At 59.1% G+C, this 24,583-nt stretch overlaps 1 protein-coding gene across 1 annotated transcript in view; it reads right to left on the reverse strand.

Moving 5' to 3' along the window:
• ELN (elastin) overlaps positions 1-24,583 on the reverse strand; it is a 32,300-nt gene that overhangs the window by 144 nt on the left and 7,573 nt on the right. The window contains 30 exon segments of the mRNA XM_007472022.1: positions 28-58; positions 61-388; positions 4,741-4,787; positions 4,873-4,941; positions 5,930-5,932; positions 6,345-6,392; positions 6,840-6,850; positions 7,065-7,170; positions 7,722-7,781; positions 7,865-7,960; positions 8,939-8,995; positions 9,848-9,934; positions 10,335-10,373; positions 10,613-10,699; positions 11,284-11,337; positions 12,540-12,737; positions 13,306-13,359; positions 13,446-13,523; positions 14,935-14,988; positions 15,572-15,631; positions 16,042-16,083; positions 16,736-16,807; positions 17,287-17,316; positions 17,594-17,665; positions 18,658-18,705; positions 19,398-19,460; positions 19,551-19,604; positions 19,849-19,944; positions 20,440-20,475; positions 23,899-23,931. Of these exon segments, the coding sequence (XP_007472084.1) occupies positions 28-58; positions 61-388; positions 4,741-4,787; positions 4,873-4,941; positions 5,930-5,932; positions 6,345-6,392; positions 6,840-6,850; positions 7,065-7,170; positions 7,722-7,781; positions 7,865-7,960; positions 8,939-8,995; positions 9,848-9,934; positions 10,335-10,373; positions 10,613-10,699; positions 11,284-11,337; positions 12,540-12,737; positions 13,306-13,359; positions 13,446-13,523; positions 14,935-14,988; positions 15,572-15,631; positions 16,042-16,083; positions 16,736-16,807; positions 17,287-17,316; positions 17,594-17,665; positions 18,658-18,705; positions 19,398-19,460; positions 19,551-19,604; positions 19,849-19,944; positions 20,440-20,475; positions 23,899-23,931 (2,113 nt within the window).

Consider the following 24,583-nt stretch of genomic DNA (forward strand, 5'->3'; position numbering starts at 1 on the left):
GGGGGACCCGGTTGGGGAGGGAGATCCCGGCTGCCCCAGTCGGGACAGCCCCTCACAACCTGGACTCGGGGCCCCTACGTAGGGGTGTATGTGGTGGGGCAGAGGCAGGGCACAGGCTGCCATGACAGGTTAATCGAGTTGATGGTAGGGGCGCCCAGCCAGCTAGCGGTGCCGGGCAGCCAAATGGGGACCAGGACGGATGGACGGATGGGCATATGGGTGGATGAATTCCACAAGAGCAAGAGGGCTATTCCCAATGGGGGGAATCTTCCGACCTGAAGGTGCCCCAGACATGGGGAATAGCCATTGGTAAGGGGAGAGGTGGCCAAGGGGGCCAAGAGATGGTGTGACCGAATCCAGTTTGAGGGTTTCGATGCTTGGGTACCAACTGGACTGCAGCCAGAGGTGGGTCCTGGTGGGCAGGGGGAGGTGAGACTGCCCAGGAAGTGTCTGCACCATCTTCAGAGGAGCCCCAGGGAAGGGGGTTCCCTGAGGGGCTGCCCTTCCCTCCTCCCTCCCCACAGGGAGAATGAGAGCACCAGTACGTAGCACCAAGTTCCCCTGGAGATGGAGTGTGTGGAGGGAGAGCTCCTGGGTGGGAAGGGGGTGGGGGCAGGGGCCAAGCCCACCCACCCCTTGCCTCTGAAGGAGGGGGCTTCCAGGAGCCCACTTGGCCACCACTCTCTTGTTTGCTTGCCCTGTGGATTTCCAAGGCCACCCTGCCTGCCCTGTTCCCTCCTGGGGTGGGAACTTAGGAGGGGGCATGGGATGGGGGGGGTCACAAAGGGTTTACATTCTCCACCAAGCAGTAGCACCAACGTTGATGAGGTCGTGAGTCAGGGGTCCTGGGAAGCTCACTTTCTCTTCCGGCCACAGGATTTCCCCAGGCAGGCCCCACCTGGGCGCGGGGAGGCACACGCAAGGGTCAGTCTTGGCTGCTTCTCAAGCCCTTGCCCACTCCCCCCAACTCCAAGCTGTTCTTAACACCCACATCATCACAGTGGGGAACAGAGGCTCCAAGAAGCCACGGGAAGCCTGGACAGGACCCCAGGCCACTCTCTGAGCTCTTCGGCTGTACGAACTCCCACTGGGCAGGTGGGTGGTAGCAGGACTCCTGCCCTCTCGGGCGGAGGGTCTGATTGGTTAACCTTATTTCAAATCATCAAGGCACAGAGGTCTGGTAGTAGGGCCTGGGGTAGCGCTTACCCCTGGGGGAGCTCGATGTGGCTCATTACTGCCACCTGGTGGCAGTGAGCACCATCTTTTTCTCTCTCTCTGTGAAGCTCCTCCAGGGTGTTTGTCGGGAAAGAAAGCCAACAAAAAGCAAGCTTGTGTGACAGGGCCACAGGCACCAGCTGGTGCCTGACTGAGAGCTGGGCGCCCTGGACGAGGTCAGGCTGCCTCTTGCCTCTGCCTCTCCCTGCCCTGGCCTGGGCTGTCTCATCTGGGAAGGGGATCCGCAGCCTGAGCTGGGCACAGGGGCGGAGCTGGGGCTTCTCTGGGTCTCTTTTGGGCATTGTTGGGAGATGCCTGGGGGGTGGTGATCAGACCCCACCCCACACACTGCCAGAGACACACCTGCATCTTGGAGCAAGGGTATGGCTCTGGGCCGCCTCTGCCCACCCTGCCGGGTCCACCCCTCCGATCCCCTGACTCCGGGGCTCCCTTTGTTGTCGCCTCCATCCTCTCTCTCCTTCTCTGCCCCCCCACCAGCCCCTCGCTCATCCCGCAGGGGTGGGTGTGGGTACCAGGGAGGGAGGGGCGGCCAGGCCTCTCAGCTCTCCGTGTCTGTGTCGCAGGTAGAAGGGGTGGGTAAGGTGTCCAGCTCTGCCCCAGCCACCCCACTCCCTGCCAGGCCTCGTCTGACGTGCTGCCCTCTCTCCCAGGCTGATGGGCCCCATCACTCCGCCTCTGCCCGACACCCACCCCCTCACCCCCCGCCCACTTCCAGGGGCTGAGTCTCTACCCACCTTGGTATCCCAGGGCTCCCAGGGCCCCTCCGTAAAGCTTGGGAGGTTTGCCTGTGGAGGGAAGGCCGGGATTGGGGAGGAGGCCAGGCCTTCCCTCCTCTCCCAGACACCCCCCACCCCGCCCCTCCACACGCCTCCATCTTGTAGCAGCAGGTTCCAAAGGCCTCTCTGACCCCGACCTGACCCTCCTGTCCAACCTCGCTCCTTGCAGATGGCCTGCTGCCTGTGGAGGACTGAGCAGCTCTGCGGCGCCTTCTCCCACCACAGTCAGACCCTGGCCACGCTTCCCAGGGGCAGCCTTACCCCCACTGACGGGCTCCAGGCTCAGCCCCCCTGACCACCTGCTTGAACAGGCCTTGTGCCTCCCCTTCCGTTTCTTTCCTTTTCTATGGGAACTTGTCAGCCTCTCTGGTTAGACCCTGAGAGCCAGGCAGACCCAGGTCCCTGTCTCACTCCTGGTGCCCAGTTGAGTGCCCAGCTGGGAGCCCCAGGAATCGGGGTCCCCACATCCCCACATCCCCGGGCTGACTTCAGCTTCTGTGATTCCCCGTGGGGCTCCCTCGGGTCCCCATGCCAGAGGGCCAGCCCAGGGCCATGGCTGCACTAGCCGCTCCCTCAGCAGGATCGACCCCTGCCCTGGGAAGGAGCTCAGGGCCCTGCTTGAAACGGGGCCCCTTGTTCTTATGATAGACTCACCACCAACTCCTAGGCCCCCAGCTCCGCCACCTACAAGGCAAGGAGAGGGGTTGTAAGTGTGCCCACCTCTGGGGTGCCCGCCAAGCCCTCCCGGGCAGCCTGGGCCTCATCTGAGAGGGGCCAAGTTCTGGGCTTGGCTGTTGGAAGCCCTTGGCTCTGCCTCTACCAGTGACTGGGTGACCTTGAGCGTGACCCTGGCACTCTCTGAACCTCAGTTTGCCTCATATGAACGTGGTGTGTTGGAAGAGCTGATGCTCCCTGGCCTGACACGGGAGGGAGAGGAGAAGGGGAAACCCAACTCTGTGCAATCTGAGGGCGTGGGGTACCCTTCGGGTCCTGGCTCAGCGCTTCTGAGCAGGAGATGAACCAGGGAAGGAGGAAGGATGGGGCCCAGGGCGGGGGAGCCTGGTCATACCTGGGAAAATAGGAGACAGTCCGAAGCCAGGCCTTGCTGCGACACCTGCAGGAGGGGTTTGGGGTTGGTGGGGGGCAGGGCCCACCCCAGCCTTGCCACTCATTGCCTCTCCGACTAGAACCACCTCCTCCCACTGCCCCCTCCCCACTGCCAAAGCAGCTTTCTTAACACAGCTGGTCCCCTCCTGGCATCCGGGGATGCAGCTCTATAGCCTCAGCTCGTTGGCCTGGTGTCTGAGACACATGTGTCCACCTGACCCTGAGGCCTGCCCCTCTGCCCAGGATGCCTCCTTTCCTGGACTGTCCCCTCCACCCTCTCTCTGTGTCCCTGTGCCAGATGCAGCTTCAGAGTCCCAGCTGCTAGGCAGCCAGGCCTCCTCCAGGGCTGGGCAGAGCTGAGGATTTCACAGCAGAGGTGGTCCCTACCTCCAACTGGGAATGGCCTGGTGGCGCCTAGGAAACCTCCAAGCCCAGCGGCACCTGAGAAGAGGGCAGATGTGGGTGAGGACGAGCCACAGTTTAAGGGACCCTGAGCATCCCCTCTGGGGTCTGGGGTCAGGGATCTCCTGGATGGGCCTTCAGGGGTATTGTGAGCAGGACTGAGGCCTGCGCCGGGGCGGAGACAGGGCAGTGGGGGTGGGGTATAAGCAGCCTGCAGGCCTGGGCAGGGAGGGGCATCGGGAGCAACTCACCAAATTTGGCTGCTTTAGCAGCTGCAGCTGGGGGCACACCTGGGGAGATGGTGAGCATGAGCGCTCAGGAATATCTCCTCCCTCCCCAAGTCATGTTCCCCTCCTGACCTGCTCACCGATCTGCCATCAGCCTACTGACTCATCCTTCCACCATCCCTCCACCCCACCTTCATCCGTCCATCTTTCCAGAAGTCTTTATTAAGCTCCTACTGTGTGGCCAGTCTTGTGGAGTACACGGGGTAAGAGACTTCAGGCCAGGTCAGGTAGGGAGACACAATGATGACCCAAGAGAGAGAGAAATGTTAACATAAGGTCCACCATGATGGCAGAGACTTTGGGAAAGTAATTTCCCTCCAAGCTTTGCTTTTCTTCTCTGGAAAATGGGCATAACCATCACTATCCTAATGAACTCCCACTTGAGGTGGTTGGGTGAATTGAAAGAGAGGGAGAGTACTGGGACACCCAACTGCAAGGGGCAGCCCTCGCTAAGCCTGCTCAGGCCCCTGAAAATGCTGCAGGAGCCCAGAGAAGGGGGCGGCCATGCACTCACTGATTCCAGAGTATCCCTTACCTCCAAGGACCCCGGCCCCTGGGACAACTCCAAGCCCTCCAACTCCAAGTCCTCCGACTCCAAGCCCACCGACTCCCCCCAACCCTGAGAAGAGAGCTGTGCATTAACCCCCGCAAGTGAGAGCAGCTGGTCTGTCCGCGGTGGGGTGCGGGAGGAGGTGGTGGGGTGGGGAGATCATCCCAGGACCCAGGTGGAGCCTGAGCCCCCAGGGCCTTGGAGGGTTAGTGGGACCAGGAGGTGGGCCGGGGCCCTGGGAGATGATGCCCCTGAGGGCCTCAGGGACAGGTCAGGGAATATGCGCTCCATGGTGCGTGGTCAGAACCCCTCCCCTCCCGTCAAATCCTAGAAGCCTGGCGGCAGCCCCCTCCTCAAGCCTGTGCTCACCAAATTGGGCGGCTTTGGCAGCAGCTTTGGCGGCAGCAGCCACAGCATCAGGTCCGGCTCCTGGGGACACAGAGGGGGCTCAGGGAGGGACTCTCCATGGGTCAGTCTCCCTCAATGCCCAGCCTGTCCTGGGGTTTCAAGTCACCTGCCACACCACCTGGGACACCGACTCCGCCAAGATCTCCAACCTCTCCAAGGGCCCCGGCCCCTCCTGCTGTGCAGAGAGGACAAAAAGTCAATCCTCCCCTTTCTGAAGGACGGGGTCTCCCGGCCCCAGGGCTACTAGGCAAGTAGACAGGTGGCTGAGGCCACGTGACCTAGTGGAAGGAGTATTGGACAGAAATCCATAACCAGACACCCGGGTCTGAGGTCTGGTTCTGCCCTGACCCATCGGGCAAGGGCACACCCCTTGAGCCTCAGCCTGCCTGTCTCCTCTCCTTCCTCCCGGGCTGGTGCTGGGACCTGCAGGTGGTCACAGTGGTGGCTGTGGCCACAGGCTGCCAAGGGTGGAAGACTAGTCTCAGGTCCTGACAGCCCTGGGTTTGAATCTGGTTTCTCCACTCATCATAGCTGTCACCTCTCTGAGCCGCAGAGTTGCATCTCTATAAAGGAGATGATGATCCTTACTCCTACTCACCTATAGGTGTTGGGAGACTGAAAGGACCTCTGAGTGTGAACCACTGTCCAGTACAGAGCTGCCAGTAGCAGCAGCAGCAGGAGTTATAGCTAGCGCTTTAGGGGGACACTCATGGTCCGTGTGTCACACTTATCAGACTGCTCCGGGCAGCAGGAAACGTAGGCACTATTAGCCCCATTTTGCAGATGAGAAAACTGAGGCACAGCAGTGGTTAAGCAATGTGTTCATGGTTTCATGGGCAGGAAATGACTTCGGAGCCAGAGCCCTTAACTGCTCTGTTTCCCTGGCAATGGCTGCCGAACTCAGGCCAGCAGAGCCTCCAGCGAGGAACAGGAGAGGGGCCTGTGGGTCATCACGCCTGCCGTGGGCGGGGGCTGAGGAAGCTGGGATTTTCCGAGGTGGAAACTGGCCCCACGTGGACCAGCCAGGCCTGGTTGGCAGTTCCCTGGCGGAGGCCCCAGCCCGGATCCCAGGAGGCCGGGAATGCAGGGGGACATAGACAGTGTGGATCTGGCCAGGCGGGGCTGCCCGAGTGCCAAGTGTGGGGGGAGGGCAGGTCTGCCACGTCCTCGTGGCTCATGGCGGGTGCAGTCATGCTGACAGGGAGGCAGGGGCCCAGATGAGGAGTCCTGGCTTTGCTGGGACAGCAGCCCTGGCCCCTCCCTGGCCTTGGGCCCCATGAAATGGTCAGGGCCTGAGGGGTCTTAGGGACCATGGTCCTCACCAAAGTGAAACTGTCCCCAGGGGTGCTGGAACTATGAAGGGCAGTTTTGGTTGTCCTGGGGCTGGAGGCACGCTAGGCATTTAGTGGGCAGGAGCCAGAGTCTGCTGAACCATCATTAATGCTTCCTAGAAACTGCCTTTTTCCATCCTGACCATCCCAGCCCTGCGCTGTAGGCTCCAGGCATTGGGCCCTGGCCCAGGGAGAGGGGAGCTGGGTGACCAGGTGCTGTCAGGGATGGTGTGTGGGGTGCACTCACCATACTTGGCAGCTTTAGCTGCGGGCAGGGCGCCAGGTACTGCGGAAAAGGGCAAAAGGAAAAGTGGGGTGGTCAGCAGCTGACCTCTGTGCCTGGGGATTCTGCTTCTTCCAGGGAGCCCTCCTTGACTTCCTCAGCCTTCTTTGCTTCTCTCAAAGCCCTGAAGCTGTGGCTCTGCAGCCAGGAGCTCACCCAGCCAAGTACAGAGCTTCAGTGTCTAACTGTGCCTCTACCAGTCTGGTCTGGGGATGCTTGAGGGCTGAACTGTGCCTCCTCCTTCCATCTGTCCCCTCCCGTCTCCTCTAGGCCCAGCGTGGTCTGCCTGAGGCTGGACATAGAGCAGGCTCAGTAACTAGCAGATGAAGAGCTCGAGTTCCTAGTGGCCCCCTTGCCACAGCACACTGCTGAAGGGGACCCAGGCTAGCCCACACACACCACTGACCCCAGGGACCTCCAGCCTCCTTCCTTGGGTGGTGGGCTTCTTCTCAGTTTGGAGCCCTGGCACCCTTCCACTGAGGAGACAGAAACTCTGAAATCTGGCAGAAGAGGACCTTTCGCCTGGCCTGCCCGCATCTGTTAGCCCAGTTGTCTCTAACTGCTTAGGAGAACCTAATGGGGAATTTATTGCACACCTCTGAGTGGAGGGGACGTGCTGGGGGGAGAGGTCTCCCTCCTCTGAGGTCAGGGGAGTTTCTGTTCAGCCCCTAGAAGGCCCCTCACCCCTCACCTGCCCCAAATCCAGGAACACCAACACCAACTCCAAGTCCAGGAACTCCAACACCGGCTCCAAATCCGGGAACGCCGGCAGGAAGCCCAGCGGCAGCCCCTGGGGGAGATGGGGAGTGGGGTGGCGGCAGCAGGCAGGGAACAGGCCCTTTTGGGGGTGTCTGGCTCACGGAGCTGAGTCAGACCCCAAGGAAGGGGCCCAGACCCCCTTAATCTGCCCTCTACGCTGCCACAAGAATGGTCTTCCTAAAACTCTCATTGACCACCAAGTCCAGCCCTTCCCCAGGCTGGCATTCAGGGACACACACTCTGGACACCACTGCCCTTTTCAGCCTAACCTCCTGTTCCTCCCTTTTGGATGAACTCATTTGATTGTCCTAACAAGCCTCTGTGACAGGTGCCATCGGTACCCACACGGGAGAACAGGAAACTCAGAGGTCACTCAGCTAGTGTGTGGCTCACGACTCGAACCCAGGTCTCCCTCGGGCCAAATCTGCACTTCCAATCCCTCTGTCTGCCGCCTTGGGAGCCTCATGAGGCTGCAGGGAGGGCCTGAGATATGGCATGTCCTGGGGTCCAGTTTAGGCTTGGATCACGCTGGGCCAGGCCTGGGCTTGTGGGGTGAGGAGAGAAGGCAGGCAGGGCACTCACGGAACTGGGCTTTGGCTGCCGCCTTAGCAGCGGATTTGGCTGCAGCTGGGGCCCCTGCTCCTGGGAGGAGAGAGAGGGGGTTCAAGGACGGCACCCATGGAGCATTCCGAGGCCCCTCAGGCCCACTTGCCCACATTGCTTACCTATGACACCACCGGGGCCAATGCCAACACCGGGACCCACGCCGACTCCGGGAACCAGACCGACACCGGGACCCACGCCGACACCCGGGCCTAACCCTGCAAGACAGAGAAGAGCTCATCCTTAACCAAGTACTGATCAAGGAGGGCAGAAGCTAATGGAAAGAGCAGCGGGCTGGAGGTCAGGAGCCCTGGGTCCTTAGCTGGGCACAGACTTGCTGTGTGACCTTGGACAAGTTACTTTCCCTTGATGGGCCTCAGCTTCTTCATCCCTAATATGAGTTCTGGGCAGGAGCAGGAGTTCTTAAACTTTGGAGTTACAAGGGCCCCTTTGAGGATCCTGAGGGTGATGATGGAGGCAGACTTATGTAGTCAAGGGAGCTCTGCAAGACAGGCAGGACTGGCTTCCAAACTCAGCTCGGCCACCATTTAGCTGTGTGACTATGGGCAAGTCTCTTAGGCTCTTGGAGCCTCAGTTTCCACATCTGTGAAATGGGCATAAGAGTACCAATTTCATAAGGCTGGTGTAATGATTACCTCAGCAAATGATAGTTTTACAAAAAAGAGTTGTTTGTCATATGTGAGTTTGGGGGTCAGCAGACCTGAAGTTAAGATTTCTCTGGCTCTAAAGTGAGCTGTTTTGCTATGCCATATTCAGGAAAGTATGGGAACCTGGGGCTGCCAGGGTGGCCCTCAGATGAAGCAGGACATGGAGAACCTTGTCAGGGAGCAAGAACATGGCTGTCCCTTGGGGTGGGTGGGAGCCCAGAGGAGCCCAGCATTTGTTCCAGAAGCAGGGCAAGGCCCCAGCTGGACTGGGAGGCAGCAGTGGCTTTGGGAAGGGTAGGGGGTGTGTTCTGGCGGGCTCGCCAGCACCTGTTCTCACTTTGCCTTCCTAATCAGAAACTTCACCCACACCCCTCAAAGTGGTCAGATGGGCCAAAAGCTGTGAGGAAGGCCCACGCCCAGAACATGACAGCCTAGGGAGGGGCGTCTGCCAGACCCCAAAGCAGGGACACAAGAGAGCAGTGCTCTAGGCTGAGGGTTGAAGACAGGACTGGCAGGGGGCTCACTTACCGAACTGGGCTGCTTTAGCGGCTGCTTTGGCGGCTGCAGCTGCCTGGATCCCTGCCCCTGGAGATGTGAAGAGTGGGGAGTGGTCCCCAGCACCCCTTCCCCCTCTTACCCACCCTCCACAGTGGAAAGGCTTCTCAGAGACCACCTCTAGGGAACTGTCCCCTCACCCAGGAAACCCAGCGTGAGGCAGGCCCGCTCTCAGGTGGCCCACCAGCCACCCTGGACACGTCCCTTCCCTGAGAAGCCGCTCTGAGACTGTGGCCTTCTAGCTTTGCCCATGGTGGAGGGCAGCCCGAAGCTGTCTCTCCCAAACCTCAGTCTAAAAGATTTCTGGAGCTTTCTGCTGAAGGTGATGTTAGTTTTTAAAAATCCTAATCACGCCTGTATCCAAAAATATTAGAGGAAGCGCCACATTTCTTGGGGGGAAACTCAAAAGGGGAATTTCCTCCCAGAAAGAAGAAGAAATGCAGAAGAGAAATCTTCTGGTGGGAAAAAAACAATCAAGGAAGGCTGTAAATTAATCTCATTGTAATTCTTAATCTCTTCCCCTTGGAGAAAGAGTGCTGGGAAAACAAAAGCTGACACAGGCCCTCCCACCTGATCAGAAACCAGAAAGGCCTCGTGAGGGGTGAATGAGGCCCCCCAACCCTGGTAGAGCAGAGTTCCACTGCCTATTGGGCTGACATCCTGATCGTCCCCAGGGCAGGTAGGGGAATTGCCGGGTTCACTCAGCAATCTGGAATCCCATGGGGGCTCTTCCCTCCAAACTAAGGGAAATTGCTTTGTCTCTACCCTTGTCTCTGGGCTCAGTCTTGTCATCTGTAAAATGGTACACTTGACATAGGCCACCTCCAGGGCCCCTTCCATGAGATAAGCCAAACCCATGTCTGGGTTGGGGACGCAGCTCACCTGGTACCCCTACAGCGCCTGGCACACCTGGTATTTCTCCTCCGGCACCGGGCACCAGCCCTCCCAGGGCTCCTGCTCCTGCAGCACCTGGAGGGGTGAAGAGCATCCAGCTCTGCCCTTGAAGTGCCCCCTTCTTGGGGGAGCAGAGGGTGGAGGTAGGGGTTGCAAAATGGCACCGTGGTTGTGTATGGACGGGCACCTTTAACGCGCTGGTCTGGGGGTGATAAGCCAGGCACCAATGATCCTAATGGTGCGCAATTGAAAAGCGCAGAAAACTTCACTGTGGCTTTGGAGGATGGGCCCAGGGGCTTCCGACCTTGACCCAGGCCATTTCAGCCCTGGAGGCCCTAGTGTGACGTTGCTCTGCCCTCGTGTTGGAGAATTGATCTGAGCTTTGAGCCTGGGCCCTGCAGGAGAGCAGGGCTGCGGTGGGGAGGAGGGAGGACATGGCCCTGGGCGTGAGGACAGGCAGGGCTGGGGCACTTACCAATCTTGGCTGCCTTGGCGGCGGCTGCCTGGGCTGCAGCTATGAGGAGCGGAGAAAGAAAGGGACTCAGAAACCTTGCTGGCTCTCAGCCAGGCTGTGCTGACAGGGCTCCTGCCCCAAAGGCACTGGAGACCCTCCCTGCGCTCTCCCCCAACTCCTCCCTGAGCCCCTCGAATCCCAGTCTACCCTCGCCCACCCCCATCCCCCAAGCCCCCGCCCCTTCCCTGTTTCCCCTGCATGGAACTAAGGCTCACGGGCAAGGCCAGCCCCAGGAACACCTCCGACTCCGACACCGTAGCCAGGAAAGCCCCCAGCACCAACGCCGAAAGTGGGAATACCTCCAACTCCCACTCCGCCTCTGGCCCCTGCAGAGAGAAGAGAAGCAAGTGGAAAATGATCTCAGTGAGAGAGGCTGGGAAGGGCTCTGGGGGACGCTGGACTGCAGAAGAGGACGCGAGCTTCCCCCAAGTCTGGTCCATGAAGGACAGGAAACCATGGGATACCTGGGTCCCCCACCAACTTCCTCCCTACTGACACCCCCCAGTGTGTCTCCAGCCCCTCTCTTCTCTGAGCGCTTGGGAAAGGGCCTCTTTGTTGAAGACGGAAAGACTGCGCACAGGTCCCCTATCCCCAGCCAGGCTTGGGCTCCTCTGAGAGGGTCCTGGCCAGAGCAGGGAGGGTCAGGGACACTGTCTCCACTGGGAATGCCGTACTGGGACTCTCCTATCACCCAGTTCCTTGGCCTCATGGTGGGAGACAACTGGGGGAGACATGGTCCTGGGGCTCAATAGGTCCAAGTCCCAGCTCTGCCAGTGACTTGCTGTGTGACCCTGGGCAAGTCACTCCCCTTCTCTGGGCTGTACAACGAGGCCTAGAAGATGACGGTCCTTTAGTTCTGGCAAGTAAAGGCCAGAATAAGGTGGGGCGGAGCTATCAGCACAGGACTCACCGAATTTGGCTGCTTTGGCTGCTGCTTTAGCAGCTGCAGCTGGTGACACAGCCCCTGGAGAGATCAAGGGAAACACAAATGCTCAGGAGAGAATGGAGCAGAGATGCGCTATATATATCCCTCTGTCCACCCATCTGTCCTTCAGTCCGTCTTCTTTCTATCTGTTGAGCCAACACAGAGTTGTCCATCCATTTACCCATACATATCTCTATCAAGCCATCTGTCCATCTGTCTATCCAGCCACCCATTCATCTATCTGCTGACCTTCCCATATGGCTGCCCATTTGTCTATCTTTGGACCTCAATCTACCCACTCAACCACTTATCTCTCTGTCCACCCACACATGCATTTATCCATCCATCTGTCTATCTATCCATTAATCTAAATATCTAACCAACCAACCATTTTGATTTTCTTTTTTTCGCGGCACCCCTCAGCACGTGGGATCTTTGTTCCCCGACCAGGGACCAAACCCTCACCCCCTGCATTGGGAGCACAGAGTCTTAACCACTGGACTGCCAGGGAAGTTCCCCATCAATTTTGTGTTTGCCTTCTACCCACCCATTCATCTGCTCATTTACCCACGTGCTTATCCATCCATCCATCCATCCATCCATCCATCCATCCATCCATCCATCCATCCTTCTAACCACTTATCTTGTCCCCAACCTGCCTATTCATCTCTTTCCATTTACCCATTTATCTCACCATCCACCATTTTACCTATATCTATCTATCCATCCATGTAACCACCCATCCTTGTATCTGTCCCTTCATCCACCCACCACCCACTCTCTCATCCATCAATTTGCCTACTCATCCACATGGCCATTCACCTACCTCTCTAGCTGTCCCTCTGCCCATCCACACCCCCATTCATCTATCCACCCATCTACCTACCCACCCATCTATCCACCATTTACTGAGCACATATTCAGCTAAGGGCTGGGAACACAGAGATGAAAAAGACATGGTTCCTGCCCCCAGGAGCACACTGACAGCCAAAAGGTGAATTCAAGATGATGCTGGCCGTAGTTAATTAGGAGGTGGTTATATCCCAAGGGAGAGAAGATGACCAACGGTGTGGAGAGAACAGGATAGAGTGGGGAGGTGTCAGGGAGAATACAAAAGTCTTGGCAATAGTTTCAACATCTCTCTCTTCACACACACACACACACACACACACACACACACACACACACACACACAGAGCCAAGGTCACCTGGTCCACCCATGATGCCCAGGCCCCCAATACCTGGGACTCCAACACCTGGGACCCCAACACCTGGGACTCCAACACCAGGGACTCCAACACCAGGGACTCCAACACCTGGGACTCCAACACCAGGGACTCCAACACCTGGGACCCCAACACCTGGGACTCCAACTCCTGGGATGCCGACTGCTCCTGGGACAAAGCCTGGCCCACCAGGCACTAAGCCTCCAGCAGCTCCTGTGGCAGGAAAGGATTGTTCCCCTGGCCTGGACCCTGTGGGAACCTCAGAGGGCCTCCAGGGGCACGACTCTGGGGAACTACGGGAGTGGCAGGTCCTGAGTGCAGGATCCCAGGTGAGCGGGCATTGCATCTGCATGGATCCAAGTCATCCGACAGAAGGGGAGGGAAGTGAGGGAACCCCAACAGAGCTCTAAGGGTTTGGATCTATGGTTGGGAAGAGCACGATCTAGCTCGAAAGCAGAGTCAGAACGCTCCACTGGGCACCCAGGCAGTTGGTGCAGCAGCTCTGGCTGGCCCTGGGGGTAAAGTGGGAGGAGACAGGTGCTCCACAGGGTCCCTGCCCTCTGCTGAGTCGGTCAGTGGAGAGCACTGGAGAGAGTCTCCCAGGCAGAGCGGCCAGAATGGGCAGAAGCAAGGAGGCATGACGGTGATGCCTGGCGAGGGACGGTGCCCCAGACGGACAAAGGCCAAGTCCATCCAGCCTTATAGGACTAGGGTCTCCAAGGCCCATGCCGAGGCCAGGACTGGCCGGAGCCCTGGTCCTGCCCACTGTGGGGACACTCACCATATTTGGCTGCCTTAGCAGCAGCGGCAGCAGCAGCATCTGGAGCCCCGACCCCTGGAGAGAGAGCCACAGAAGGTGAGGCCCTTCCCCCTACAGCATTCTCAAGGACACCCGCCACCCCCTGCTGGAATGGACACGACCTGCGATGCCTCCAATGCCAGGAATCACGCCAGGAATGCCAACACCAATGCCAGGGAGAACTCCGGCTGCTCCAGCACCTGTTAGGAGGGGGATAGGGCAAATGTGGCTCCCAGGGGCCCCTCCCGAAGCCAGGCAGGAGGCTACTTGTATGCTGGTGTTTTTCACAGCGCAATCTCCTCTGGGAATGAGGCCCAGGCATCTCCAGCTGGGCCGGCTTGGGAAGGCCCCCACCCCACTCTTCCTTGACTCACCCCCAAAGTGTCCATTTCAACACCCTCATTAAGGGACTTGTATGTTTTCAGACAAATCCCATTCTAATCACTGCCACATACTGAGAAACCACAAGCGGCCACTCCCCGGGCCAGGGGGGCCCCTGCAAGAATGTTCAAGACTTCCTCTCCCTGTGTTCCGAAGACGCGGCCAAGTTTGTAATCCAAGCGCCTGGCTGCCTGGCTCTGGCAGCCCCTTGCCGTCCAACTCTCCTGCTCCCACATTCCAGCCATCCCCTCCAGCCTTGGGGGCTTGGAGGGAGGGCTTGTGGGGCCTCCGTGAGGCAGGCCTCCAGCTCAGTGCTACAGGCTACAGGAAGGGCTCCCCTGGGACTGGGGTAGAGGTGAAGACTTCACCACCCGTGATCTGACTCTGAACTGGGGAATCACCCGGGACAGGGGGACAGATGCCCACTTTGCTCCCCATGCGGGCGTAGAGAAGGCCATGCCACATCTACTAACCAAGGGATCATGGGCTCGAGGAGCTAGTTAAAAGTTTTATAGTACATATTAAATTGATACTAAACTATTAAATTGTTTAAATGCTCATATAGGTACCACCTAAAATTATCATTCTAACCACCCTTTTACCCATTCTCTCCTATTTTAACCACATGGCAAACTCCACCTATATTTTAAGGCCTGAATCAAATATTCTCTCTGAGAACTCTTCCTGATTATCCCCAGGTAGAAACAACGTCTCCCTCTTGACTCCCACAGCAGTGCCAACATTCTCCAGCAGAGCTCTTATCTGTCCCCGGTCTCTGAAATGGATGGATGGAGGGAGGGAGGGACAGAAGGAGGGAGGGATGGATGAATGGATGGATGGGTAGATGGATGGATGGAGAGATAAATGGGTGGATAGATGGATGGAAGGATGGATGGATAGAGGGAGGGATGGATTCATGGATGGAGGGAGGGACAGAAGGAGGGAGGGATGGATGACTGGAGGGACGGGTGGATGGATGGAGAGATGGATGGAGGGATGGAGGAATGGAGGATTGGAGGGTGGAGTGAATGGATGGATGGAAAAAAGAATGAATGAATGGATGGATGGAAGAAGAGAGGAACGGGTGGCGTTGCAAAAGTTGGATAAATGGGGGTGGAGTGGGGAGGGGCCACCTTAGTTAGTTATCTGTGAGGAAGGCTCTCAGTGGTAATAGGGATGGAGAGGCTGGGGGGCTGGCAGCTAGCAGGCAGGGACTCCAGGCGTACTCACCAAGCTTTGCTGCTGCTTTAGTTGCTGCTGCTGCAGCAGCCTGTGTGCCAACCCCTGGGGGAGAGGAAGGAGAGAGACTCTGGGAAATGTGCCCCTGCATCTCCAGAGCCCACCTATTCCAGCCCCAAGAAAACCAACTGGTTCGGGGCTTCCCTGGTGGCGCAGTCATTAAGAATCCGCCTGCCAATGCAGGAGACACAGGTTCAAGCCCTGGTCCAGGAGGATCCCACATGCTGCAGAGCAGCTAAGCCCGTGCAACACAACTGCTGAGCCTACGTGCCACAACTACTGAAGCCCGCACACCTGGAGCCTGTGCTCCACAACAAGAGAAGCCACCGCAATGAGAAGCCCTCGCACCGCAATGAAGAGTAGCCGCCGCTCTCCGCAATTAGAGAAAGCCGCGCACAGCAACAGAGACCCAACGCAGCCAAAAATAAATAAATAGATTTATAAAAAAAAAAAAGAAAACCAACTGGTTCACATCTGGTTGTGGATGTGGGGTTTCATAGCATGCAGAGGTTGAGGACCCTTCTCCAGGCTCAGACTGGGGTCTGGATGTAGGGTAGGCTGGCCTGCTTTATGGAGCCTCGGTAATTAGTGCCCCCTTTGGCTGGCAGTGGGATGAGGCTCTCCTTACCTGTCCCCGTCGGGTACCCGGCCTTGCCCGCGACACCAGCTACTCCTCCAGGCCCATAGCCTGCGAAACGAGAGGCTCTGGGCATCCACGTGGACCTCACTGTGGCTGCCCCCTCCCCTGCCTTTCAAGGGCCAGGCCACCCAAGAGTCTCCACCTGTCTCCCCCGCAGCCAGAGTTAAATACAAATGTGTATGGGATGGTTATTCCCATTTTACAGACAAAGACACTGAGGCTCAGAGAAGAAACTGGTTCTCCCAAGACCTGGTGATAAGTGCGAGGGCCAGGATTGAGAACGAGGTTCTCTGAGTCCAACTTCCATGTCCCTTCCTTCGGGGACTCCCATTCCGAGACTCCACACCCCACCTCCCTCCAGCTGGTGCTCTCTTAGCCCTGAGCTGGGGCCACCGCTCCCTTGCCAGAACCCTGCAGCTGGAGAGAGCCAGAAGCCCACCAGTCTAAGACGGCCTTACCATAGGGCAGTTTCCCAGTGCTGTAGGGCAGTCCGTAGCCACCTGAGGAGACCGAGTGTGGGATCAGGGGCTGCCCCATGGTGGCCCCATGCCTCACCGGACCCCCACTACCTGGGTAGACAGACCTATTCCCACAGGTACTGAAGCCCAAGACTGCGCCCCCTCCACCAGGGCTGTGAGCTGCTCTCAGAGGCTCTCGGGAGAGCAGAGGCCTTGGTGGAGGAGGGAGAGGACACCCCTGCCCCAGGGCATGATGGGACACCGTTGTTGTACCAACCCAGGCCCTGCCATGGCCTAGAGTCTGCGTGTCTTCCTTACTCTCCATCCCATCAGGAGGCAGCTCATCATGTGAGCTGATTGCTGGGGTGGAGGTGGGTTGACATCAGAGAGGCCCTTCCAGTGAATGGTGTTTCTTACCATCAACACAAGCGGTTTCCCATCAGGGCTATGGGTCTCACTTGTGCATGTGTGTGCACACTTGTGCATGTGTGTGCATGGGAGTGAGACCAACACTTGCAGGATGGCTTCCCCCGGCTTCCCTTTGCTGGCAACTAGAAATGGGCTTTAATACCAGGTTTCCTGACTACCCCCGTCCACCCCAAGACACAGGAGGCCAAACAAGTCCCCTCTCAAGCTGGCTTCCCAGTAGGGAGGCCCAGCGAGTGGTGGCTCTCGAATCCTCCTTCTGCCTTACCTGGCAGCTTGGGTGCCTTGATGGGGTACCCCAGAGGGACTCCAGGCTGCTGACCTCCAAAGGGTCCAACTCCTGTGGGAACAAGGAGAGCAAAATGAGGTCCCAGTCACTTGGGCCAGCAGCCCCTGTGAAGCCCCCAGCCTCACGCTCCACTTTCTGCTCAGACAGGATGAGCTCCCGTGGCATCCAGAATCTGGAAACCATCCTAGTGCCTAGAGGGCCTTCCTGCCTCTTTCTCATCGGCCAGTAGAGCAACCCCCAGTGATGGGCCACTTCCTTCTGGAAGCTGGGGCTTGGGCCACACTCAGGGCCTGTAGCCCTTGTGGTATTTGGCACAGACTGCTGGGTTTTCTGGGCTCATTTGGGCTCCCAGACAGAGGGTTGGGACGGGGGAAGCAGGCCTGTGATTGATGCCACTTTGTGCTGAAGCCAGTCCGAGGCCTGGAGCAGTAGGCATGCCCAGCCCCTCCCAGGGGAGGATCTCCTGCCCAGCTGGCAGACCCGTTGGCCTGCCCACCCTCATTGGCGTGGGGGACCCAGCCTTGCCTTACCTGGGATTCCAGCAAAAGCTCCGCCTCCACCTGCAGTGACAAGGAGCCATCACTGCAGCCCTGCCACCACGGGCACAGGGCTTACGCACCAATGGCAGCACTGAGGGGCAGGCTGACCCGAGCCGTGGACAATTCTGCCCAGACCTCCCAGCTCATGCTGCCTCGCACACACTCGGGGATTTCTGAGAGATGTGCCGCCCATCTCAGCCAGCTGAGCCCAGGGTCCCTGCCCCTCACCCCAGGATGGAGGGGACTGAGGGTGAATGGAAATTCCCACCATGGGCCCCCAGCCCAGCTGGCAACATACCTGGGGCCTTGGGCTTGACTCCTGCTCCAGTGGGAACACCAGGGAGCACCCCTACACCCGGAAACCGAGCTCCTGAAGGGGCAAAGAGGGGGCTCGCAGTGGGCGTGGGAAGGCCGGCCTGGAAGGTCCAGCCCGGCACCACACCCGTCAGTGACACAGCTGGCCTCCTTCTGCACTGACTGTCAGCTACTGGCATAGCTCACAGGGTGGGGGGAGGGCCTCTTTGGTAGTGACTTTTCTTCCCCATTTGACCCAAGGTCAGAAGTTTTAATCCTATTTCCTAGCCATGTGCTTCTGTGTTTCTGCTGGCCTGTCTCTAAACTGGAGCTAATTTCCCGCCGCCCTGCTCACCTTCATCAGAGAAAGCAGACGGTAGAAGCCTGCCAGAAGTGGGGAGAGCCTGCAGGTCGGGGAGGCCTGTGACCTTGGGGGGCTCTCACTGGATGTGATTCACAAGCAAACACAAAGCAGTCATCTGCTCTGGCTGGGTGACACTCCATTTGCCAGTGTCCAGTGCTGTCACCTCTCCTGTCTCCCCTGGGGCTGGGCCACCGTGGCAGGGAGGGGCCGAGGGAGGGACACTCTGCCCGCAAATCCCGCAGAGCAGCCCGAGTCTGGGCTTTTGGGGGAATTCAAAAGGTCATATGTTGGGTGGGGTGGCCGGGCCCTGGTGGGGAAAGGAGGTTGAGAGGGCAGCTCCGAAGGTCTCCTGCAGGGCGGATGCACTGGGTGGGGCCCCTGGTGACTTATGGCTTTTGGGAAACAGCTGGCCACACTGGGGACTTGGTCTGTCCTTGGGGGCCCACTGCAGGCTGTGATGACATCTGGGTCTGGGCCTGGGCTCAGGGCTCTGGGGGGCCAGGGGAAGCTTGTGGATCTTCGTAGGGAAAAGACAACCAGAGATCTGATGTCTGTAGCCTGAGCTTTGATGCTTAAGGAGAAAATGCCAGTTAGGACCCAAGGTCTCTGGTGGCCTCGGCTTCGGGGGAGGTGGGGGGCCACCGGGGAGGCTGCCAGGGTCTGCTCTCCTTGCTACAGGGTCCCCTTTTCCTGCTTGCTCTCACCTGCGCCTGGGAGCACTCCACCTGGGTATACACCTGGGAGCCCCACACCTGTGGCCAAAGAAGGAGAATGAGTGGCAGCCTGGCCTCCACGGGCCCCTCCAGGCCCTTCCCGCCGTGGCAGCTCCGGGGCTCCCGAGCCAGCCACCTGGGTGCCCGGCGGGAACGGTGAGGGACACGTGCAGTGGCTGTAGCCCTCCTCCCGTAAGTCCCGGAAGTCATCTGCAAACCCTTCTGTGCGTGGATTTGTCCCATCTCCTGGAGCCTGTTTACATGGCCAGCCCAGCCCACCTCTGGGTTAACAGCTTCCAGATGTTCCCTCCCTGCTGTGTGGACTCAGGCAGCCTTTTGTTTAACCTGAAGTCACTTCCTCAAGGGCTTGGTGCAGAGGAACAAACACCGGATGGGGAGTCGGCCCACCTCGGGCTCACCCCCGCTCCGCAGTGACGGGCGGGCCCTTCTGCGCCGACTCCCTATTTTGAGTCCCAGTGTCCCCATCTGGCGTCTGAATGTGGGTGCCACAGAGTCTGTCTCTGAGGTCTGCTCCAAGGTCCTGGAAGAAGGGCCTGGAAGTAGACCAGGGCCCCTCGCCCCTATCTGGCACACTGCACCATGCTCTGGGCCTGGCTATGCCCCCTGCCCTGCTGCAGCCGGGCCCTGTCCTTCCTGCCCCGTGGGCCTTAGAAGCTCTTGCTCCTCCCTGACCTCTGCCCTCCACCCCCAGGGACTCCATCCACACTGACCTGGCACCTTCCCGGGTTTCCCTCCAGCTCCAACTCCTGCTCCGAGCTGAGGTACCACCGCACCTGGTAGGGAAGGGGCCACCTCAGAGTGGGCTCCACCCCCCACACCCCGCCGCGGCCTTCGCCGGGGCCACCCAGGTCTCGCCTCCATACCCGTAGACACTCCTAAGCCACCAATGCTGCCGACCCCACCAAGCCCCGCAGCACCTACAGAGCCAGGAGTGGGAGAGGAGAGAGGTCACACCAGGAACAGTCAAAAGCGGGAGGGACCGGGGCTGAGGTTGGGTCTGCCACCACCTCTGAGACTTGGGCACAGCTGGCTGCTTCCCCACACCCCCAGGAGATGGAGCTGAGGTTCCCATCCGCCTGCCCCTCAGGAAAGGTTCTTTGCCAAGTGGAGAGCGTGCGGAGGCCAGAGGGCTTATGGCACGTCCCAAAGGGTAACACTCACCGGCCTTGGCAGCGGCTTTATAGGCTGCAGCAGCGCCAGCCAGGCCGCCGGGCACCAGAGCTCCTGGGTAGGCCCCTGCAGGAAAGGCCCCGAGCCCTGCGGAGAGGAGGACGGGGTGAGGTCCTGCCCGCAGCCCTTCCCCAGCCCACGCTGCCCACGTGGTACGTTTGAGGTTCTTCTGCTCCACGCAAAGCTGTGACTGCTGCTCCCAGGACGGGGTGCGGTGTCAGCGAGCAGTATGGGGCAGGCTGCTCCGCTCGGCCTGACAAACCGCAGGGATCTTTCGGGGTCTAACTTCCACGCCTCCCTCCTCCAAAAAGCCTTCCTGAAGCCCCACCGAGGTGGGCGACTCCTTTGGGTTCCTGGGGCTGCTTCCCTTCAGCTCTTGTTACTAGGTTATAACAGCACCCAGGACCCAGCTGTGATTCCCCTGTGCCCTGGACAGCTGCTCGGGGCAGGTGGTCTCAGCACCACCCCTTACACCAGTGCCCAGGACAGGCCCAGTCTGCATCCTTGTACCCACAACTGCCCTCCATACTGGGCAGATGCTCTGGCCCCCAGAGGGGCATCTTGCCTGGTGTCAACACTAACCTGCCCCAAGGCCAGCGCCTACGAGCCCTCCGGCACCTCCCGGGAGAATAAGACAGAGCCAGGTGAGGGGCTGGTGTGGGACATCATTCCTGGGCCCAGGGTGGAAAGGGTCTCGTGGAGTAGGGGCAGGACCCTGGCGATGCTGTGGTCGCTGTGTAGCCGCTCAGGGCCCTAAGCTGGACTCAAACCTTTGGTACTCAGGGGCCAATCTGATAAAATAGCCGCTGTTTAGCAACCGACTGCCATGTGCCATGTGGACTGACTGTGCTGACTCCGTACAGCACGCCCTGACCAGACCTCACTTCCCTTAGAAGGCCCGCCACCTAACGAGGGACACAGAGAGGCTGGGGCTGAGCACGAGCTGCCGGCAAGACCTCATCCAGGCCAGGCCCTGCTCTGCTCCCATGTTAGCTGCCCCACCCCAGGCCTCTCACTGGCTTCCTCGCAGGGGTCCCCTGCCTCAGGCCACGCCCTCTCCCCTGTATCTGGAGCCCCTTTTGTCCATCCGTCTAGCCTGCCCTGCAGTCCGGGAGCCTCCCTGCCTGCAGACAGATGCTAAAATGTTTATGAACAGCCAAATGGGTCCCTCTGGCTCTCTCCTTCCCACATCTGGGCTCAATCTCTCCTTTTCCCACTCCAGGAGACATTCCACGGCTTTGGCCAGGACCGATGGGCAATCAGGTTGGAGTTCACAACCGTGCCGGGTTTGTTTCCAATTATGTGAGAATCTCTCCCACAAGCACCAGTCCTGGCCACCAGGGTTCCAAGCTCAGGGCCGGCCCCTCTGGGGACCGACCTCAAACATGCAGGACTGCTGAGCCCTGGAGAGTCCACCTAGCTTTCACTGGGTGTGGTCCCCCGAACCCATTTCCTACTTCTGTGAGCTGGCCCGTCTGAAACCCAGCCAGCCCCTCTGTAAGATGGGCCTCTGACTCCGGCCAGTCTCCCTTCCGGCAGGTGTGGTGTGGTCTAGCTGGGCGTGGGGTGTGCCTGGGTCCACTTCCCAGGACTGCAGGCCCTGCCCCTCCCCAGCTCTGGCAGGGGTTTCTCTCCAGCCAGGCCTGTGTCCTGAGCTCCAACAGGGCAGCGGACACGCTCGGGCCTTTCCTGACCGCAGAGGGGCTGGGAAGAGAGGATGGGGACCGAACAGGAAGTAAGAAGAGGCTGGGTGTGTGGGGTGGGGCCTGCAGCCCCTGTGCGGCCATCTGCCCTCGTCCCATGCTCCCCCAGAGTTGTCTGGTCCCAGGGCCACCCGTAGCATGACCAGCTACATGCCCTCCTTCCTGTGGACTCACCTGGCCCAAATGCCCCAAGGAGTCCAGCCCCTAGAATGGAGGAGAGAGGGCTGAGGAGGGAGGGGCTGGACTCCCTGGTTGCCCAGGGGCCTGGCTTACCCAACCGTCTCTCTCCCCTGGAGTTGGAGAGCCCTGGATTCAAATCCCGCTGTCCCAAGCTACTCCTTGCACGAAAGAGCAAGTCACTTCACCTCTCTGAGACTCAAGTTTCCCCACTTACAAAACGGCCAGCGTGTTCCCGACCTTCCTGGGACCAGAGGGCTCGTGGGCAGAGGGTGCAGAGCGTCTGCAGCCTGCCAGGGTGACCGGTGGGTGGCCCCCCTGCTCCCCCCTGTCCTCTCACATGGGTGACTGGCCTCCAGCCGGTGCTGGGGGTGTAGGTGGGGCTGGCTCCCAGCTGCCTGGTCCCCCCACTGAGAGCCCAGGCTGGGCCACCGGCCGAGGCCCAGGTGGAGCAGCTGCCAGGCCACCCACCCTCCACTCGCCAATGGATTAGTTGTTCCCAAGCATGACGTGCATGGTCTGTGCCCAGTTCCATCCCATCTGGGCAGGCCCAGGCGTCCCTGCTGCTCGGATGTGGGGAGCTGCCCTTTGTCGGGGGGGCCACTGTGGCCCTGTCCGGGCCTTTGTAGCTCAGAGTCCTAAGGCTGAAAGATGACCTCAGGGAGGTCATGGAGTCCAGCCCCTTTCCATCAGCAGATGCTCTGACTTTCCTCTCGGTCTACGCCTCCACCCCGAGCCAGAAGTTCTTTTGGAAGAGTCTAAACTAAATCTTTCATCAATAAAACTTCACTTTATCAACTGCAACTGAATGCAGTCTTCTCTTTGGTGTTTCATCACAACCTGCCATGTGTCCCCTGCTGCCAATGGGATCAATCAATCCCTGTTCTGGCTCTGCAGTCACGACCGCTACCATTTGGGTCTTCACAGCTAAGCACGATCCTAATTCCACACCTTTGTTTATCTAGCCTTTCCCTGTTCTCTCTCTACTGTCAAAGACCCTGCTGAGATCACTCACCCCTCTGAGAAGATAGGAAGTAGGTTCAGGCGGGATAAGCAGTGAATCCCGAGGGCTCCAGCCTTGCAGACCCCAACAGACCCCAGCAAACCCCTTGCCCAGGCCCCCTGCCCTCCTGCATCTCTCTCGCCTGGCCCCAGCCCTGTAGTTTCATAACCCAGATGGGCTTGCAGGGAAGGGGAAGCTGGGTCTTGTAGATTCACTTGCACTTGAATCATCGAATATCTGGATTTCGTAAGAGCTGTTGGACATGCAAACTGTCCTGCAGTCCCAGGCTTCAGAGCCAGGGAGACACGGATCAGGGTGGGGGGTGCCAGGGCTGCATGTGAAGCGTCTCATGCTCTTAGGGCCATAAATCCGGACAGAGACGCCCCTTCCCCCACCTGATCCTTATCCACCAGGGCCTCCTGGAGGAGGAGCCCCCCCTCTCTCTTTCCTGGGGGTGTGTTCTCTGGAGCTGATGGTGGACCCTAGTGGCAGATCCAAGCCCCATGGGCAAGGCCAGGATAGATCTCACCACATCCTCATACTGGAAAACTCCTTGGTCTGGACACAGCTGGAAGGGGCCTGGGAAGGAAGGTCATCTGGGGCCAGGGTCAGGGTGAAGCCTAGGGTTAGGTTCAGGGCTTGGTCTGGGGTCAAGATTCAGCCTGGGGTCAGGATAAGGGCTCAGATTGTCATTAAGGACAGGTACATCTAGGATCTTGGCCTGGAGTAAGAGAGGCCTTGGTTTGTGGTCAGGGACCATTCAGGCAGAGTATGGGGCCCACCATCTGTGTCTCAGCCCACAGGCTTGGTGGCCACTGGAACATCAATTCCTACCGTTGACTCCAGCACCAGGGCTGTTTCTGGGACCCTGTGCACAGGGGACAGTCAGGGCAGCTGAGCACAGAGGCACCGGCAGGGTAGGTGCCAGACACCCCTCACACATGGTGGACAGCAAGCTGCCTCCAGCCTCCTGACCCTGGATGCCCCGGAGCTTGGCCCTAGCCAGGTTATAGGTGGGGTTGACTAGGGGGCAGAGGGGCTGTTGCCGCCCACCACTGCCCTCCCTCCTCTGTCCATAGGCTGGGTTCACAGCTCTGCGGACCCTTCCCTCCCCTACCCGCCGGCACTCACTCAGTGCTCTGAGGCCACCAGTCTTACCTGGCTTGGGTGGTTTGCCTCCAGGGCCCAGTGCTGCAGAGGGAAGAGATGGTGGTAAATGGGGAGTCCCAGCCCACCTGACCTACCACGATCCCCCAGGGCACTGCAGGGTCTCACTGTGGGGTGAGGAATGGTCCTCCCCTCTGCACAGGGAGCTGCTGGGAGCCCAGTGTCCACATGCCTGGGTGGGAAGCCCAGCTCTGGCCCTGATTTGGGGTTACCCTCTCTCACACTGTTTCCCAGCCTCTGAAGGGGATGATGCTTCCCGCGTAGTTGGCTTTGCAGGGATATTACCGAGGATCAAAAGAAATATGAAAGAGGGACTTCCCTGGTGGCGCAGTGGTTGAGAATCTGCCTGCCAATGTAGGGGACATGGGTTGGAGCCCTGGTCCGGGAAGATCCCACGTGCCGCAGAGCAACTAAGCCTGTGCGCCACAACTACTGAGCCTGCGCTCTAGAGCCCGCGAGCCACAACTACTGAGCCCGTGCACCTAGAGCCCGTGCTCCACAACAAGAGAAGCCACCGCGATGAGAAGCCCACGCACCTCAATGAAGAGTAGCCCCTGCCCGCAGCAACTAGAGAAAGCCCACACGCAGCAACGAAGACCCAACGCAGCCAAAAATAAATTAATTAATTAATTTGAAAAAAAAGAGAAAGAAATATGAAAGAAGGCAGGGTCCCCAG

Source organism: Lipotes vexillifer, unplaced genomic scaffold, assembly GCF_000442215.2.
Source record: "Lipotes vexillifer unplaced genomic scaffold, Lipotes_vexillifer_v1.1 scaffold12, whole genome shotgun sequence".
In the NCBI taxonomy this organism is placed as follows: domain Eukaryota; kingdom Metazoa; phylum Chordata; class Mammalia; order Artiodactyla; family Lipotidae; genus Lipotes; species Lipotes vexillifer.